This window comes from Ranitomeya imitator, chromosome 1 (genome assembly GCF_032444005.1).
Source record: "Ranitomeya imitator isolate aRanImi1 chromosome 1, aRanImi1.pri, whole genome shotgun sequence".
Lineage (NCBI taxonomy): Eukaryota > Metazoa > Chordata > Amphibia > Anura > Dendrobatidae > Ranitomeya > Ranitomeya imitator.
In genome coordinates this window covers 677882712-677903269 of record NC_091282.1, presented here as the reverse complement: position 1 = coordinate 677903269, position 20558 = coordinate 677882712, and the positions used below count along the sequence as shown (strand labels likewise).

Below are 20558 nucleotides of genomic sequence, written 5' to 3'. Positions count from 1 at the left end.
AGGTAGAAAAAAAACCAGACGTACAATAAGCACTATAAAGTGGATGCATTCAAAAAATCCTAAGGTGCGTAGCGCCACATTTGCTTGGAGTTTATTTTCCCTTCGAATCCATTGGCTTCAGCAATTTTTAGACCCCTCCAGGCTTCTGGGGGGTCGCCAGAAAAATTGTCGAGTTTCCCATTGACTTCTACTATACTCATTACTCGAGTCGGGCACCCGAGCATTACGATTTGCTCAACTCGAGTAACGAGCACCCGATCATTTTAGTGCTCGCTCATCACTACTGTTTACGTTGCTTTTCTTGTGTCTGCACTGAAAGGCCATCTATTTCCTTTGTTTGAGGCATGGCTTATGGAGTCTTAATAAACCTTGAAGATTTTACTTAAACTGCTTAAACGTAACCAAACCAAGTGAGTAGAAATGTTACAGTATCTTTCCAAATATATCGTACAGATGAGCGAATCAGGCAAAAATCTAATTTTTCTGTTCGCACAGATTTTCCCAGGGAATTTAATATCCCTTATTATGCTCTTGGTTCTCTCAAGACCCCAGATCTCAATAAATGTAATATGTAAGAAATGATAAAATATTCTTATACTCAGTTCACCGCTCACCTCCCCAGCATCTCCACACCTCAACGTCAACCGTCCAGTCCATGTCACATCTTCTAATCCAGTGTTTTTCAACCAGTGTGCCGCGGGGGAACGGGAGTCAGCTGTTCTCTGTGCCGACTGTCAAGCTGACAGCCGGCACAGAGAAGCTGCAGTGCGCCGGCTCCCGGAGATCAATTGTACTCGCAGACATCTACCAGCTGCGAGTACAATTGAGGCTCTGACCGCTGGGTCAGAGCGACGCCAGCAGCGTGATGAAGTCATGTGATCACGCTGCTGGCGTCACTATCCGGCGCGCAGGGGACAGAAGACACTTGGTGGTAAGTGCTCCTGTGCTGTGGAGCTGAAGACACCGAAGATTCAGCGTGGGGTGGGTTTATGGGGAGTATGTGGGGGGATTTATTAAGTGTGTGGGGGGATTTATTAAGTGTGGGGGGATTTATTCAGCGTGGGGTGGGTTTATGGGGAGTATGTGGGGGGATTTATTAAGTGTGTGGGGGGGGATTTATTCAGTGTGTGGGGGGGGGATTTATTCAGTGTGTGGGGGGGATTTATTCAGTGTGTGGGGGAATTTATTCAGTGAGTGGGGGGATTTATTCAGTGTATGGGGGGGATTTATTCAGTGTGTACGTGGGGGGGGGGGCTGGAATTTATTTAGCATTTGTGGGGCAGGGTGCATTTATTCTGTGGAAGGGGATGGATTTATTCTATCGGAAGGGCAGTGGATATATTCTGTGGGGGTGAGTGGGGAGATGGGGGTGGACACAGTAGCGAGGGGAAAAATGTGTGCTGACAGTACTGGGAGCAACGGTGATGGGATGTGTGAGGACAGTATGGGGAGTCAGGGGAATGTGTGAGGGGGGAATGTGTGAGGAGGAAATATGGAGAGAGCAAAGGGGTATGTTAGCAGGGGGGGGGATGTACAGGAGGAGGCTATTAGAAATGTGTGCAGACAGTATGGGGGGATGAAAGTGTGAGTGGATACAGAATAGATACTGAGTAGTGTGAGGGTAACAGCCAGGAGGAGACAGTATGCCAAGTAGGAGGAGTGTAATGAAGGGGCACAGTAGAGAGACTGGGCTCTCTATGAGGGACACCGTATGAGAAGGCAGTGTGAAGTATGGAAAAGAGAGAGAGTGTAGTGTGGATGGCATGTACCATAAGAGGGACAGTGAGGGTCATTATGTGCTGGGAATAAAGTGAGGGGCAATAATTTACTCAGGGGCTCAGCCTAGGGCAGATATTGTTATTCCGGAGCATTATAATAACACTGCTATCTTTAAGGGTGTTGTGTCGGGATGTGCTGCAGAAGACAGGAGAAGATGGAAGTCTGCAGTAACGAGCTCTGCCGGTGGAAGAGAAGAGTCATCATGGCATCTGGACAAGGTGAAGATGAAAAGAAAGAGGCGACTCCACAAACAACGTCATCTATCAGGTACCTGGATGTAAATGTGTTTTTTTTGTGATACTAATTCTCATTTTTATTTGTTAGGAACATTAAAGGGGATGTCCAAGGTTGTGATGAGTCTGCAGTCATACTATGTGACTGCAGACTTCTGAATTCTCACAGTGCACACTGCTATCATAATTCTCTGATGTTGGTGATTTACATACATGCGGTCACGTGCTGACTAGACATGTGTGGCCTCATTCAATGAAAATGAATTGACTGAGGCCGGACACGTCTAGTTAGAATGTGACCAGAAGTATCCAAATCACATACTTGTGCTGTCATGACCGTCCACTCTGGCCACCGGCAAGGGAGAATCCTGAAAGTGTGCAGTGCTTGCGCTGTGAGAATTCAGAAGCCTGCAGTCACATAGAATGACTGCAGACTTTCATCTCAAACCTGGACGCACCATTTTGTGCCATTTTGGTTGGTGGTGTGCCTCAGGATTTTTTAAGTATAAAAAGTGTGCCGCGGCTCAAAAAAGGTTGAAAAACACTGTTCTAATCCATGCCACTAATGCTGAAATCCCTGGGCCTATCAACGTGAGCTGGAACTTCTGGCTCTGATGATGCCAGAGAGAGTTTTGCACAGGCGCAGAGAAGATCACAAGATCGTGACCTTGTGCGCACATGTTCAGAACCTTACTGGGCCTTCAGGATTTCAGCATGATCACCAGGGATCAGTAGATGCAGCAAAGATCAGCGGGGTGACTATGAGCTGTTGTGGAGCCAAAGAGATGAGGGGTAAGGAGAATATAGGGATTTTTTTAACATTTTAAACCTATTGATGGCTTTTTATGGTTCAGTAAAAATGGCGGTACATGTCTGGCATTTTGCTACATCTGCAATGAGGGGAATTACAAAAAAATCCAAATTTTGGCAAATGTGGATTTTTGAAAAATTCATATAAAATTTTATTTCACTCAAATTCATTGGTTCATCTCTATTATATCCCTAGATTGGAAAGTTTGGACATTTCAATTGAATTTACTTTTATATATACAGTACATCGCTGATAAACTGAACATTCAGTGAATCTATTCTTCATGATGAAAGTTATGTTAATCTTTTAAGAAACACTTTCATGAGTCATTTACGTGTTGAAGCTCAGTTCTTCCATAAAAAGGGCACAGCGGACACTAAACACTTAGCATGCTGGCCATGAATGAAATTTCAGTAAAGTTAATATTTTAAAGCAAATGAAGCCATTTTTTATTATAGGTAAATGACTGCTCCAATTTAATATAAACTCCAAATACAAAAATATGCCATTTAGTAGAAGGTCACGGCGATTAAGAAAGAGATTTCAGCATAATTTCAAGAAGCAAGATCAGTAAAGTTCAAGCAATTGATTGTTTTGGAGAAGACTTTTCCCTGGCAATGGCTGACAGTGGAGACAGTAAAATCACATATAATTGCAAAGCTAGCATTCACAGATCACTTACTGTAAGACACAAAACATGTGCACCACTTTGGAAAAGCCTGAATAAACGTTGATACGATGTTTCCCACCTACAAAGCATCAAATTGAAGTTTCTGAAGTATAGAAACCAAGATCCTGAGTTATATCCTGTATTATAAAAAGCCAACCCTCGATCCAACTGCTATGTCCAGCTATCACCCAATATTGCTGCTCCCATTTGCTTCCAAACTCCTGGAGCAACATGTACACGCTGACAATAATCTATGCTCCTCCTCCTAGACCTGTCCTCTGCTTTTGAAACAGTTGACTACTGCCTCCTGCTATAGATCCTCTCCTTTGGCATCAAAGACCTCACCCTATCCTGGATCTCCTTATACCTTTCCATCTGCACATTCAGCGTCTCCCACTCCCACGCTCCCCCAAGGCTCTGTTCTAGGACCCTTACTCTTCTCAATCTATACACTTGGCGTGGGACAACTCAAAGTCCCATGGATTCCAGTACCACCTTCATGCTGATGACACTCAGATCTATCTCTCTGACCCAAACGTCACCTCTCTGCTGTCCAGAATCACGGAGTGTCTATCAGCGATATCCTCCTTCTTCTCCTCTCCCTTCCTCAAACTCCATGTGGACAAATCTGAACTCATCATCTTTCCTCCATCTCATAGATCTTCCTTACCTGAACTATCTATCTCAAGTAACAACATCCAGCATACCAGAAGTCCGCTGCCTCGGAGTAACCCTTGACTCTGCCCTGTCCTTCAAACCGCGCAACCATGCTCTTTCTACCTCCTGTCGCCTCCAGCTCAAAAAAATCTCCAGAATTATTATTATTATTTATTTATGTAGCACCATTGATTCCATGTTGCTGTACATGAGAAGGGGTTACCTGCAAATTACAGATATCACTTACAGTAAGCAAACTAACAATTACAGAAAAGGATGTCGCAGTAGTCAAGGCGGGAGATGATGAGGGCATGCACAAGAATTTTAGTATTTAGTAGATTGACGGTTGAGGAAAGGACGAATTCTGGAGATATTTTTGAGCTGGAGGCGAAAGGAGGTGAAAAGAGCTTGGATGTGCAGTTTGAAGGACAGGACAGAGTCAAGGGTTACTCCGAGGCAGCGGATTTCTGGTACGGGGAAAGCGTGACATTGTTAATTGCGATAGATAGGTCAGGTAAGGAAGATCTATGAGATGGAGGAAAGATGATGAGTTCAGATGTGTCCACATTGAGTTTGAGGAAGCGAGAGGAGAAGAAGGAGGATATGGCTGATAGACACTCTGGGATTCTGGACAGCAGGGAGGTGACGTCTGGGCCAGAAAGGTAGTTCTGAATGTCATCAGCATAAAGGTGGTACTGGAATCCATGAGACTTTATGAGTTGTCCCAGGCCAAGTGTATAGATTGAGAAGAGTTGGGGTCCTAGAAAAGAGCCTTGGGGGACTTCAACAGAGAGAGGGTAGGGTGAGGAGGTAATGTGGGAGTGGGAGACGTTGAATGTGCGGTTGGAAAGGTATGAGGAGATCCAGGATAGCATGAGGTCTTTGATGCCAAAGGAGGAGAGGATCTGTAGTAGGAGGCAGTGGTCAACTATGTCGAAAGCAGAGGACAGGTCTAGAAGGAGGAGTACAGAGTATTGTCTGTTAGCTTTGGCTGTACGTAGGTCATTAGTGATTTTGGTCAGGGCTGTCTCAGTTGAGTGATGGGGGCGGAAACCAGATGGTAGATTGTCAAAGAACAAGTTAGATGAGAGGTGAGAGGAAAGTTCAGCGTGGACGTGCTGCTCCAGGAGTTTGGAAGCAAATGGGAGCAGAGATATTGGACGATAGCTGGACATTGCTGTTGGATTGAGGGTTGGCTTTTTAACGATAGGCGTGATTGTGGCATGTTTGAAAGCAGAAGTGAAGGTGGCAGAAGTTAGTGATAGGTTGAAGAGGTTTGTCCTTTACTCAACCCTCAATATAATAAAATGCTTGTGCATGTCCTCATCATCTCCTGCCTCGACTACTGCAACATCCTTTTCTATGGCCTTCCTGCTAAAACCCTTGCAACTCTCCAGTCCATCCTTAACTCTGCTGCCTGACTAATTCATCTCTCTCCTCGCTACTCCTCCGCTTCTCCCCCCTGCAAATCTCTTGACTGGCTCCCATTTCCTCAGCGTATCCAGTTCAAATTACTAATACTGACTTACAAGGCCTTCTATAACCTGTCTCCTCCATACTTCTCTGAACTAATCTCCTGATATCTTCCCTCACATGATCTCCGGTCCTCCCAAGACCTCCTTCTCTCCTACACACTTATTCGCTCCTCATCCAACCGCCTCCAAGACATCTCTCGAATATCCCCCATCCTCTGGAATTCTTTGCCCCAACACGTCCGACCACATATCAACCACATTCGGATCCTTCACAGGGAACCAGAAAACCCACCTCTTCAGGAAAGCTTACAGCCTACACTGACCCCGCTGCCTCCTCACCACTACTGGAGCTACCGCCTCACCAACACCGGAGCTGCTGCAACCCCCCAACCCATTGTCTCCTTCCCCACCATCCTGCAGAATTTAAGCCCGCAAGGGCAGAGTCCTCTCACCTCTATATCAGTCTGTGATTGTTAGTTTGTTTACTGTAAGTAATATCTGTAATTTGTATGTGACCCCTTCTCATGTACAGCACCATGGAATCAATGGTGCTATATAAATAAATAATAATAATTATACTCCAGAGCTGCACTCAATATTCTGCTGGTGCAGTCACTGTGTACATACATTACAATGCTGATCCTGTACTGATTCTGAGTTGCATCCTTTACTATACTCCAGAGATGCACTCACTATTCTGCTGGTGCAGTCACTGTATACGGTACATACATTACATTGTGATCTTGTAATGATTTCGAGTTACATCCTGTATTATACTCCAGATCTGCACTTACAATTCTGCTGGTGCAGTCACTGTGTACATACATTACATTACTGATCCTGTACTGATCCTGAATTACATCCTGTATTATACCCCAGAGCTGCGCTCCCTATTCTGCTGGTGCAGTCACTGTGTGCATACATTACATTACTGACCCTGAATTGATCCTAAGTTATATTCTGTATTATACTCCAGAGCTGCATTCACTATTCTGCTGGTGGAGTCATTGTGTACATACAGTACATTACATTATTGATCCTGTACTGATCCTGAGTTACATTCTGTATTATACCCCAGAGCTGCACTCACTATTCTGCTGGTGCAGTCACTGTGTACATACATTACATTACTGATTCTATACTGATCCTGAGTTACATGCTGTATTATACGCCAGAGCTGCCCTCACTATTCTGCTGGTGCAGTCGCTGTGTACATGCATTACATTACTGATCCTGTACTGATCCTGAGTTACATCTTGTATTATACCCCAGAGCTGCACTCACTATTCTGCTGGTGCAGTCACTGTGTACATATATTAGATTACTCATCCTGTGCTGATCATGAGTTACATCCTGTATTATACTACAGAGCTGCACTCACTATTCTGCTGGTGCAGTCACTGTGTACATACATTACATTACTGATCCTGTACTGATCCTGAGTTACATCCTGCATTATACTCGAGAGCTGAACTCAGTATTCTGCAGTCTACAAAGAAACAAACCCTCCTCATTTATTCTTTCTTCAGAGTAAGCACAAGCTTGTTCTTGTTTTTTGTAATCTAGACAGTGTATAGGAAAAAAAAGAAACCTGCCTCCACAACTTTGTGGAGAGTTTGGAATAACAACTAACTTCAATTCCGAGGATTAACGCCGCAGGCTGCAATTCAGAAGCAGTTTAGTGCTCGCTCTTATGAGGACACAAATCAGGCGAGTACTATGCAAGGTTTTATCGGACTCTTTTTGGACAAATCTTATTCCATCTGCAAGTGCAGATCTGTATTTTTTTCTCATGCCCATTCGGCATGAGAAAAAAAGCGGGAGTTTGCTGCGAGTGGCTCCATCAATCAGATACCACTCACCTATTGGATGACATCTAATTGCTGTCCGATTTCCATGGACTGAAACAATAGAGAAGATGAAGAAAATACGTTTTCTGTCTTCTCTGCATCTGTGCTGTAGTTCTCTCACGAGAAAATCGGATCACACTCAGATGATGAAACTGATCAGAGTTTGATCAGAGTATGAGTTACATAATCGATCTGATTCTCTCGGGAGAGAGTATCTATGGTTGTATTAGCTTAGCATCAGCCTAAGGCTACACGGTTACTTTGGCCGTGACACCTGTTGTACGACAAAAGTTTGCTAGGTGTCACAAGAAGTGCAACAATGTAGCATTTTGCAATTCACTTGTATTGTGCTACGATGGTGGACTTTGGCCATGCAAGAGGTATCGAAGCCAAAATTGCCATGTAGCCCCAGCCTTAAAGCTACGAGACAATGAGGCCAAGAAGAAGTCCTCTGGGCAGATGGCAATATTGCTACCGGTTTACATGCTGTCTCGGACTGTCCCACAGGAGAGCAGGAAAATCCTCCTGTGAAGGAGTGCTAATGTGTAGTGCTAGTATACTGAATTTAGAATTTGCAGAAAAAGGTATAATCCACACATTCATTAAAAAAGCACGTCAAGTTAATATTACGTAGAAGCAAAAGTAAATTTGTGCCTTATGGTCAGATTAATTTTACATGTAACTCAATAGTTTGCCCCGAGAATCAATGTTACTGGTGGGCCTTTGCCAAGCCAGTCCAACACTGATCACATTCCATTAATCTTATTACTACAAAAGACTCGGACGCATTAAAAAAAAAGAGAAAAGCTTTTAATTTATGCATCATTATCTTCTATCAAAATAAACAGTAGAGAGGCCGGTTCTTGTCGTAACCAGACTCGAAAATATTAACATAATGAACACAAGTCATCTTGATAGATAGGTATAAATATTTATGCCTGAATAATTGCAGATTACATGTATGGATGTAACAGAAAGCCAGAACACAAGGTAATTCATTCTGATTAGTGTCAATTACGCTGCCAGCGACTGTATCCTTATTACATCTTATAGATACAAAACAGAAACGTGTACATGTAAATTACTGGTGAGAATGTTTGATGTTCACAACGATACAATCTACTTGCAGTAATGTTTTCCCCACAAAAATGATCTATGACATATAAAGAAGATTTAAATCAATGGGGATAGGGGTAGTAGATGGAACCGCCACCAATTGAAAACTGATTAAACTACAGTTTTCTTGTTAGTGGAAGGAGATGTGTGATGCAACCTATGAGAACTGACCAGCCTAGTCATAAACTAAGTGGGTGTCCCAGATAATAGACACTCAATAATCTAGTTTTTAACATATGCAAATTCTGTATGTGGCAATTCAACTTCTGCCGCACTTGTAGACGTAGCCCTGGTAAGGACTGTGCGTTTTCAAGGAACCTCTCATTCACAATAATTGTGCAGTCTAAACACGCTGCCGATCAACCGTAGAATGAAGGTTCTGAAAAACGATCATCCTTCTAGGCAACGCATCATTCTGTATAAACCGGACCTGCGCTGTTGAGAACAATGGCAGCCTATAGGTAATGAACAATGTAATCCAGATCGTTCGGTGAGGATCTGAAGCTTGATTTGACTTTGTAAACAGTCTATTACATGATCACCATTGGCAGTCATTTAACACAGCATCGAGCATTGTAGTTGAACCTTGGCCATACACATTAGATGGCTGTCGGACAAACAATGCTCCAGCCAATCACTTGGCCGACAGCAATCTCAGCCGACTCTCCCATACACAGAAACACTCGTTTGTCTGAGCGCTCTTGTGTTCTCTATGAGCATGCCGCTGACTGACACATCGGTCGGCAGCTTTTTTCTAGGAGAACAATGTGATAGGTGGTCTGAAATCAGACATGCGAGATCATTATCTTTCCCGACCATCAGTCGGACGACACTCCTATACATATTAGACCATTGGCAGAGTCTGTGGATACAGGCGGGTTCAGTCAACATTACTCTAATGTGGAAGGAGGCTTTAAGGAACTGGAGGTTGTCACATGGCACCACTACTAAACTCGCAAACCAACAAAACCCATTCCTCTTTGTAGAGATATGTGAAAGCCAACTGTACAAGAAAATTAATGGAAGTAATTAAATAGTTTTCCGGATTGTTTTGTTATGACTGCTAGAGCACCTTCACACGGGTAGTATACAAACCAGGGAGACAAATACCTGAACCTGACAAAATCATGTCTAAACTAGAAAAAGCCGATCCTAAACCCTGGTCTGTCCCTGCCTGATGGCATAGGTTGGCACCCTAAGATAATAAAATGGCATCCCCATTCAATGGCGGCTTACCCTGAATGTGTTCTTAGCAGCTCCTAGTATCGGAAGAGTAGCAATTACATAAGGCACAAAATCATCACACACAAAACAAATGCAACTTACTTAGACTACAGTAAAGTGAATGAGTCCAACAAAGACTCTAACCACCAGGAAACACCTGCAGGGTAAGGTATATAAAGCGGCACCCGAAAGGTGATAGGGCAGACAAACAGAAAAACTGAAAAACACCTGTTACCCAAAATCGACAGAAACAAAGATAACAAAACTAAAACACCCCCTAAAAAGGTGCATCTGTTGTTACTCAGCAGAAAGAGATGTCTGCCAGAGGATCAATGGTTTGCATCCAGAAGCATGACAATTTTATACATTTTTGTGTCGGCAATGAAAGTGAGACATAAGTCACTCCCTGGTTCTCACAAATAGTTGGGCACCCAGATACCAGAAACTTACTGACCTGGTTTAAATTACTTAACATCAGAGACTTTATGAAGTTAAATAACTAAAAAATATGTTTTATAAAATGATAAAACTTACTGTACGAGCAGCCATACACCTCAACCCTCATTCCAATTCTCCCACTTGGATTCCACTCCAGTGGAATGAATCGTAGAAATCTGGCTTTAATGGAATGTTGGAACTTGTGATTGACCACACCATCAGCGTTTGTGTTTCCTGGAAACTCCTGTTGATTCAATGTAACAAGTAAAAAAGCAACTTAATAAGACAGATTTTATAATAAACATTCAGCAGAAGCATAAAGCAGATTTAGATTCTACTTATTTACTTGTCATTGGTTTTATTTGAAAAACAGATAAGATAATGATTGCTGAAAATTAAACCCACAATATTCCAATTTCAATGTACTTTAGTCTCTTAATTTACAATGACCTTTAGAAACTCCTTCCTGATGTTTTCAGAATCTATTCAGGCAAGAAAGTGTATTTATCGAGAGACTCCTGTCACACATGATAGTCATTTCAGTAACATAAACTTTCTTGGGTTAAGTGGTGAGGAAAGTGTACAGGATTGATTGGACAAAATACCCCTTTGAATTCTAAATGTCATTCCCATCATTCATCAGAAGAAAATGAGGATTTCAGATTCTATTAATCCCATGGCAAGTATATATATATATGTATAACTGCTGTAATAGGAAAAGCTTATATGCACCTGGAAATAATTCATATATTGCCAACCCCATATACATATAATTGTCTAAGGGTCACTTCCGTCTTTCTGTCTGTCCTTCTGTCTGTCTGTCATGGATATTCATTGGTCGTGGCCTCTGTCTGTCATGGAAATCCAAGTCGCTGATTGGTCGTGGCAAAACGCCCACGACCAATGCCACGACCAATCAGCGACGGGCACAGTCCGCCGGCAAAATGGCTGTTATTCTCACCCTCCGACATCGCGCCCTTTCCTCTGCAGTGCAAACGGCTGGTTCCGGTGCCAAGGATGCTATGCGAGAAGGACCTTCCATGACGTCATCACAGGTCCTGCGCTCATACCAACCCTGGGACCGGAAGCTGCCGCTTGCACCGCACACAGGCGACAGGACTACAAGGGGCTCTCGGAAGGTGAGTATACAGTATGATTATATTTTATTTTAAGTCTTTTTTAACCTGTTACATACGTGGCTGGGCAATATACTACGTTTCTGGGCAATATACTATGTGACTGTGCTATATACTACGTGGCTCTGTGCTGTATACTACATCGCTTTGCAATATACTAAGTGGCTGGGCAATATACTACGTGGCAGGGCAATATACTACGAGGCTGGGCAATATACTACGTGACTGGGCAATATACTACATGACTGGGCAATATACTACGTGGCTGGGCAATATACTATGTGGCTGGGCAATATACTATGTCACTGGGCAATATACTACGTATCTGGGCAATATAGTACGTGACTGGGCAATATACTATGTGGCTGGGCAATATACTACGCGGCTGGGCAATATACTATGTGGACATGCATATTCTAGAATACTCGATGCGTTAGAATCGGGCCACCATCTAGTATATATATATATATATATATATATATATATATATATATATATATATATACCATATTTTTTGGACTATAAGATGCACCTATTTCCTCCAAAAATGTGGACGAAAATGGGGGTGCATCTTATAGTCTGGATATATTGGCTCTGGCTGTGGTGGGGAGGTGGGGGAGCGGTATCGGAGGAGCAGCGGGTTACAGAGGCAGGAGCCGGCGGCTCCGGCTAACTTCTGTGCCTGCTGCTAAAGAGAAATGAATATGCCCTACATTCCAGGCCCATGGTTGTGGAGGACAATGAATATTCATTTCTTCCTGGCATCCTGGTATGATTGGTTGGCCCCATCCTCTTGCTGATATGATTGGCAACATCCCCATGCTGGTATGATTAGACCCATCCCAGTCCTGGTATCCAAAGCCCCCTCAGAAAAGACTAAAAAAAACAAACCTTTGCTCTTACATTCCACTGCTCCCTCGTAGTCGCAGCGTCCTGCTCTGGTGCCAGCAGCTGCTTAATTCTTGTAAGCAGCGCATGGCAGGGACATCATGCACTGCTCACAAGCAGAGAACAGCTTCTGTAATACTCACCGGGACCGTTCATCGGAGATAGCGGTGAGTATCTATTCCTCTTCAGAGGCGCGCACTTTCAGCTGCCTGCTTCTTGCGGTATCGGCACACGTGACCACTGGGAGCAGCAGGAAGCAGGCGGCTGACAGTGTGCGCTACTGGAGGAATGAATGCTCACCGCGATCTCCTATGAAGGTTCCCATTGAGTATTCTGGCAGCTGTACTCTGCTTGTGAGCAGCGCATGATGTCCCTGCCATGCGCTGCTTACAAGCATTAAGCAGCTGCTGGCTGCGACTGCGAGGGAGCAGTGGAAGGTAAGAGTAAACTTTTTTTTTTTTAATTTTTTCTGGTGGGGCCATGGATACCAGGGCTGGGATGGGGCCAATTATACCAGCAAGGGGATGGGGCCAATCAATCATACCAGCAAGCGGATGGGGCCAGTCAATCATACCAGGAACTGGATGAGGCCAATGAATCATACCAGGAACTGGATGGGGCCAATGAATCATACCAGGAACTGGATGGGGCCAATTAATCATACCAGGAACGGGATGGGGCCAATCAATCATACCAGGAACTGGATGGGGCCAATCAATCATACCAGGAAAGGGATGGGGCCAATCAATCATACCAGGAAAGGGATGGGGCCAATCAATCATACCAGGAAAGGGATGGGGCCAATCAATCATACCAGGAACGGGATGGGGCCAATCAATCATACCAGGAACTGGATGGGGCCAATTAATCATACCAGGAACGGGATGGGGCCAATCAATCATACCAGGAAAGGGATGGGGCCAATCAATCATACCTGGAAAGGGATGGGGCCAATAAATCATACCATGAACGGAATGGGGCCAATCAATCATACCAGGAACTGGATCGGGCCAATTAATCATATCAGAATCAGAATGGGACCATGCATACAAGGACTGGGATGAGGCCAATCATACCAGAATAAGGATGGGGCCATGCATACCAGGATGGGGATGAGGGGACCATATTTATCTGAATAGGTGATCTTAAGTACAGAATTGACCACATTTTTTGCTTCAGTTTTTTTTTCCTAATTTAATCCCTTAAAACCTAGGTGCATCTTATAGTCTGAAAAATATGGTGTGTGTGTGTGTATATATATCTATATATATATATATCTATATATATATATATATACACAGTGGGTATAGCAAGTATTCATACCCCTTTAACCCCTTAAGTCCCAAGGGTAGTTTGCACGTTAATGACCGGGCCAATTATTACAATTCTGACCACTGCCCATTTATGAGGTTATAACTCTGGAACGCTTCAACAGATCCTGATGATTCTGAAAATGTTTTCTCATGACATATTGTACTTCATGATAGTGGTAAAATTTCTTTGATATTACCTGCGTTTATTTGTGAAAAAAAGGACATTTGGCGAAAATTTTGAAAATTTTGCAATTTTCCAACTTTGAATTTTTATGCCGTTAAATCACAGAGATATGTCACACAAAATACTTGATAAGTAACATTTCCCACATGTCTTCTTTACATCAGCATAATTTTGGAACCAACATTTTTTTTTGTTAGGGAGTTATAAGGGTTAGTTGACCAGCAATTTCTCATTTTTACAACACCATTTTTTTGGGGGACCACATCACATTTGAAGTCATTTTGAGGGGTCTATATGATAGAAAATAACCAAGTGTGACACCATTCTAAAAACTGCACCCCTCAAGGTGCTCAAAACCGCATTCAAAAAGTTTATTAACCCTTCAGGTGTTTCACAAGAATTTTTGGAATGTTTAAAAAAATGAACATTTAACTTTTTTTCACAAAAAAATTATTTCAGCTCCAGTTTGTTTTATTTTACCAAGGGTAACAGGAGAAAATGGGCCCCAAAAGTAGTTGCACAATTTGTCCTGAGTACGCCGATACCCCATATGTGGGGGTAAACCACTGTTTGGGCGCATGGCAGAGCTCGGAAGGGAAGGAGCGCCATTTGACTTTTCAATCCAAAATTGAAAGGAATTGCGATGGGATGCCATGTTGAGTTTGTAGAGCTCCCGATGTGCCTAAACATTGAAACCCCCCACAAGTGACACCATTTTGGAAAGTATACCCCCTAAGGAACTTATCTAGATGTGCGGTGAGCACTTTGACCCACCAAGTGCTTCACAGAAGTTTATAATGCAGAGCCGTAAAAATAAAAAATCATATTTTTTCACAAAAATGATATTTTCACCCCCAATTTTTCATTTTCACAAGGGTAATAGCAGAAATTGGACCCCAAAAGTTGTTGTGCAATTTGTCCTGAGTACGCTGATACCCCATATGTGGGGGTAAACCACTGTTTGGGTGCATGGGAGAGCTCGGAAGGGAAGGAGCGCCGTTTGACTTTTCAATGCAAAATTGACAGGAATTGACATGGGACGCCGTGTTGCGTTTGGAGAGCCACTGATGTGCCTAAACATTGAAACCCCCCACAAGTGACACCATTTTGGAAAGTAGACCCCCTAAGGAATTTATCTAGATGTGCTGTGAGAGCTTTGAACTCCCAAGTGTTTCACTACAGTTTATAACGCAGAGCCGTGAAAATAAAAATTCTTTTTTTTTTCAAAAATTATTTTTTAGCCCCCAGTTTTGTATTTTCCAAACGGTAACAGAAGAAATTGGACACCAAAAGTTGTTGTCCAATTTGTCCTAAGTATGCTAATACCCCATATGTGGGGGGGAACCACCATTTGGGTGCATGGCAGAGCTCGGAAGGGAAGGAGCGCCGTTTGGAGTGCAGACTTAGATGGAATGGTCTGCAGGCATCACATTGCATTTGCAGAGCCCCTAATGTACCTAAACAGTAGAAACCCCCCACAAAGTGACCCCATATTGGAAACTAGGCCCCCCAAGGAACTTGTCTAGATGTGTTGTGAGAACTTTGAATCCCCAAGTGTTTTAGTACAGTTTATAACTCAGAGCCGTGAAAATAAAAAAAAATATTTTTTTTCCCACAAAATTTGTATTTTCCCAAGAGTAACAAGAGAAATTGGACCCCAATAGTTGTTGTCCAATTTGTCCTGAGTATGCTGATACCCTATATGTTGGGGTAAACCCCTGTTTGGGCACATGGGAGAGCTTGGAAGGGAAGGAGCACTGTTTTACTTTTTCAACGCAGAATTGGCTGGAATTGAGAACAGACACCATGTCACATTTGGAAAGCCCTGATGTGCCTAAACAGTGGAAACCCCCAATTCTAAATGAGACCCTAACCTAAACACACCACTAATTCCAACCACACCCCTAACCCCAACCACACCCCTAACCCCAACCACACCCTTAACCCTGACACACCCCTAACCCTGATACACCCCTAACCCTAAACCCAACTGTACATGTAATCCAAACCCTAACTTTATCCCCAACCCTAACTGTAGCCCTAACCCTAACTTTAGCCCCAACCCCAACCCTAACTTTAGCCCCAACCCCAACCCTAACTTTAGCCCCAACCCTAACCCTAACTTTTGCCCCAACTCTAACTGTAGCCCCAACCCTAACTGTAGCCCTAACCGTAGCCCCAACCCTAATCCTAACCCTAACCCTAGCCTAAACCTAACCCTAGCCCTAACCCTAGCCCTAGCCCTAACCCTAGCCCTAACCCTAGCTCTAACCCTAACCTTAGCCCTAACCCTAACCCTAGCCCTAACCCTAATGGGAAAATGGAAATAAATACATTTTTTTAATTTAATTTTTTTTTCCTAATTAAGGGGGTGATGAAGGGGGATTTGATTTACTATTTATAGCAGGTATTTTAGCAGATTTTTATGATTGGTAGCTCTCACACACTAAAAGACGCTGTTTATTGCAAAAAATAGTTTTTCCATCTCCACATTTTGAGAGCTATAATTTTCCTGATTTTGGTCGACAGAGTCATGTGAGGTCTTGTTTTTGCAGGACGAGTTGTCATTTTTATTGGTATCATTTTCGGGCACGTGACATTTTTGATTGCTTTATATTCCGATTTTTGTGAGGCAGAATGACGAAAAACCAGATATTCATGAATTTCTTTTTTTTGGGGGGGAGGTCATTTATACTGTTCCATGTTTATGGTAAAATTGATAAAGCAGTTTTATTCTTCGGGTCAGAACGATTACAGCGATACCTCATTTATATGATTTTTTGGCGCTTTTGTACGATAAAAACTATTATAGAAAAAAATAATTATTTTTGCATCGCTTTATTCTGAGGACTGTAATTTTTTTATTTTTTGCTGATGATGCTGTATGGCGGCTCATTTTTTTGCGGGACAAGATGACGTTTTGAGCGGTACCATGGCTTTTTCAACGCGTGTTATTCCACTTTTTGTTCAGGTATGATAATAAAGCGTTGGTTTTTGCCTCGTTTTTTTTTTTACTGCGTTCACTGAAGGGGTTAACTAGTGGGACAGTTTTATAGGTGGGGTCGTAACGGACGCGGCAATACTAAATATGTGTACTTTTTTATTATTATTATTATAATTTAAATAAAGAAATGTATTTATGGGAACAATATTTTTTTATTTTATTTAGGAATTTTTTTTATTTTTACACATCGAAATATTTTTTTACTTACTTTTTAACGTTGTCCCAGGGGGAACATCACACTATAGGGTCAGATCGCTGATCTGACACTTTGCACAGCACTGGGTCAGATCAGCGATCTGACAAGCAGGGCTGCAGGCTTACCAGCGCCTGTTCTGAGCAGGCGCTTGAATGCCACCTCCCTGCAGAACCCGGAAATAGCCCCGCGGTCATTTTGGATCCGGGGCCTGCAGGGAGGAGATGCTCGGTGAGCACATTGCCTTGTACCAAGGGTCTCAGGAAACAGGCAAGGAGCCCCTCCATGCGCGATGCTTCCCTATGCCACCGGAACGCTGCAATAGTCAGCTGATACCCAGCCACGATCGGCCGCGTTCCCCCCGTGAGTGCGGCCGTATGCATATGATCTACTATCCCATCACTGGGAATTAAGTCCCAGGTCACCTCGACAGGATAGTACGTCATATGGGATTAAGGGGTTAAATATAATGTACTCTCTGAACCGCATCTGAACATTTGAACAGAAATGTAGTAATTTTTGCAATTATTATTTTTGCTATGTGCTTAGGGTCATTGTCTTGTTGGAAGGTGAACCTTCGGCCAAGTCTGGGGTCCAGAGCACTCTGGTAGAGATTTTAATCCAGAATATCTCTGTACTTGGTCGCATTCATGTTTCCTTCAATGACAACCAGTTGTCCTGTCTCTGCAGCTGAAAAACACCCCCATAGCATGATGCTGCCACCACCATGTTTTACTGTTGGGAATGTATTGGGCAGGTGAGCAGTGCCTGGTTTTCTCCACACATATCGCTTAGAATTATCACCAAAAATTGTATATCTTCATCTCATCAGACCAGAGAATCTTATTTCTTATAGTCTGGGAGTCCTTCATGTGTTTTTTAGCAAACTCTATGAAGGCCTTCTTATGTCTTGCACCAAGGAGAGGTTTCCGTCGGGCCACTCTGCCATAAAGGCCCAACTGGTGGAGGGCTGCAGTAATAGTTAACTTTTGTAGAACTTTCTCCCATCTGCCTACTGCATCTCTGGAGGTCAGCCATAGTGGTCTTGGGGTTCTTCTTTACCTCTCTCAAAAAGGCTTTTCTTTCACGATTGCTCAGTTTGGCTGGACTGCCAGGTCTAGGAAGACTTCTGGTGGTCCCAAACTTCTTCCATTTAACCTCTTACCAACCTCCGCCGTATTATTACTGCGGAGGTCGAATCCCCTGCTTTGATGTGGGCTCCGGCGCTGAGCCCACCTCAAAGCCGGGACATGTCATCTGTTTTGAACAGCTGACATGTGCCCGCAATAGCAGCGGGTGAAATTGCAATTCACCCGCCGCTATTAACTAGTTAAATGCCGCTGTCAAATGCTGACAGCGGCATTTAACCGGCGCTTCCAGCCATCGGGCTGGAAATGAGCGCATCACTGACCCCCGTCACATGATTGCGGGTCAGCGATGTGTTGGCAAAGCAACCAGAGGTCTCCTTGAGACCTGTATGGTTGCTGATGCCGGCTTGCTGTGAGCGCCACCCTGTGGTCGGCGCTCATAACATTTCCTGTAATTCAGCTACATAGGAGCGATCTAATGATCGCTGCTATGTAGCAGAGCTGATCAGGCTATGCCAGCTTCTAGGCTCCCATGGAGGCTATTGAAGCAATGTAAAAGTAAAAAAAAAAGTTTAAAAAAATATGAAAAAATAAAAAAAATATAAAAGTTCAAATCACCCCCCTTTTGCCTTTTTCAAAATAAAACAATTAAAAAAAAAATCAAACCTACACATATTTGGTATCACCGCGTTCTGAATTGCCTGATCTATCAATAAAAAAAAAGGATTAACCTGATTGCCAAACAGCGGAGCAAGAAAAAAAAATTGAAACTCCAGAATTATGTTTTTTTGGTCGCCGCGACATTGCATTAAAATGCAATAACAGGCGATCAAAAGAACGTATCTGCACCAAAATGGTATCATTAAAAATGTCAGCTCAGCACACAAAAAATAAGCCCTCACCTGACCCCAGATCACGAATAATGGAGATGCTTCGGGTATTGGAAAAATGCACAAATTTGTATTTTTTTTTAGCAAAGTTTGGAATTTTTTTTTTACCACTTAGATAAAATGTAACCTAGACATGTTTGGTGTCTTTGAACTCGCAATGACCTGGAGAATGATAATGGCAGGTCAGTTTTAGCAAAAAACCTAGCAAAAAAGCCAAACAAAAAAGAAGTGTGGGATTGCACTTTTATTGCAATATCACCGCACTTGGAATTTTTTTCCTGTTTTCTAGTACACAACATGCTAAAACCAATGATGTCGTTCAAAAGTGCAACTTGTCCTGCAAAAATCAAGCCCTCACATGGCCATATTGACAGAAAAATAAAAAAATTATGGCTCTGGGAAGGAGGGGAGCGAAAATTGAGAACGCATAAACGGAAGGGGTTAAGGATTATGGAGGCCACTGTGCTCTTAGGAACCTTGAGTACTGCAGAAATTCTGTTGTAACCTTGGTCAGATCTGCGCCTTGCCACAATTCTGTCTTTAAGCTCCTTGGCCAGTTCCTTTGACCTCATGATTCTCATTTGGTCTGACATGCACTGTGAGCTGTGAGGTCTTATATAGACAGGTGTGTGCCTTTCCAAATCAAGTCCTATCAGCTTAATTAAACACAGCTGGACTCCAATGAAGGAGGAGAATCATCTCATGGAGGATGACAAGGAAATGGACAGCATGTGACTTAAATATGAGTGTCTGAGCCAAGGGTCTGAATACTTAAAGGGACTCTGTCACCTGAATTTGGAGGGAACAATCTTCAGCCATAGGGGCGGGGTTTTCGGGTGTTTGATTCACCCTTTCCTTACCCGCTGGCTGCATGCTGGCTGCAATATTGGATTGAAGTTCATTCTCTGTCCTCCGTAGTACATGCCTGCACAAGGTAATCTTGGTAAGGTGATATTAAGCTGGGTTAATAATGGAGAGGCGTCAATAAGACGCCTATCCATTATTAATCCTACAGTAGTGAAAGATTAAAAAAATAAATAAATAAAGACACAGCCAGAAAAAAGTATTTTAATATTCTTCATTTAACCATACTTACCATACTTCAGCGCCTGCAAAAAATGTAAAATAATAAACCGTATACTACCTGTCTGCCGTAGTCCAATTAATAACGAGTGTCCCACGACGATCTCCCCTATAGAACAGTGACATCGGGTGATGTCACTGCTCTATAGGACCCTCAGTGACACACTGACAGGAGACAATGGCTCCTGCAGTGCATCACTGAGAGGTTACTATAGTTCACTGGTCTCACTTTATGGCAAAAGCGAGACTAGGGACTATTTTTTTACAGTGGCGGAGGTATACAGTACGGAAGGATACTTTCCTCTCGTCATTGTATTCCTGGTGCCCGTAGAGAGCGGTCGCATCAGCTGATGCTGCTGCTCTCCACGGGAGATTGTTGTGGGATACTCGTGGATTTCTGCGGATCAGGAAGTATATTGTTTGTTTGTTATTTTAATATTTTTACAGATGACACTGGCTTCGGGGATCAAAGTGACAAGTGATGGTGAGTATGTACTCTATGTTATATGTACTGTATGTCTATATG

General features: G+C 43.0%; 1 protein-coding gene across 1 annotated transcript in view; it reads right to left on the bottom strand.

Moving 5' to 3' along the window:
* The window catches only part of LOC138642083 (contactin-associated protein-like 5), a 484494-nt gene that overhangs the window by 217578 nt on the left and 246358 nt on the right, over window positions 1–20558 (bottom strand). The window contains exon 4 of the mRNA XM_069730012.1: window positions 10350–10497. Coding sequence (XP_069586113.1) covers window positions 10350–10497 — 148 coding nt within the window. The remainder of the gene's footprint in view (window positions 1–10349; window positions 10498–20558) is intronic.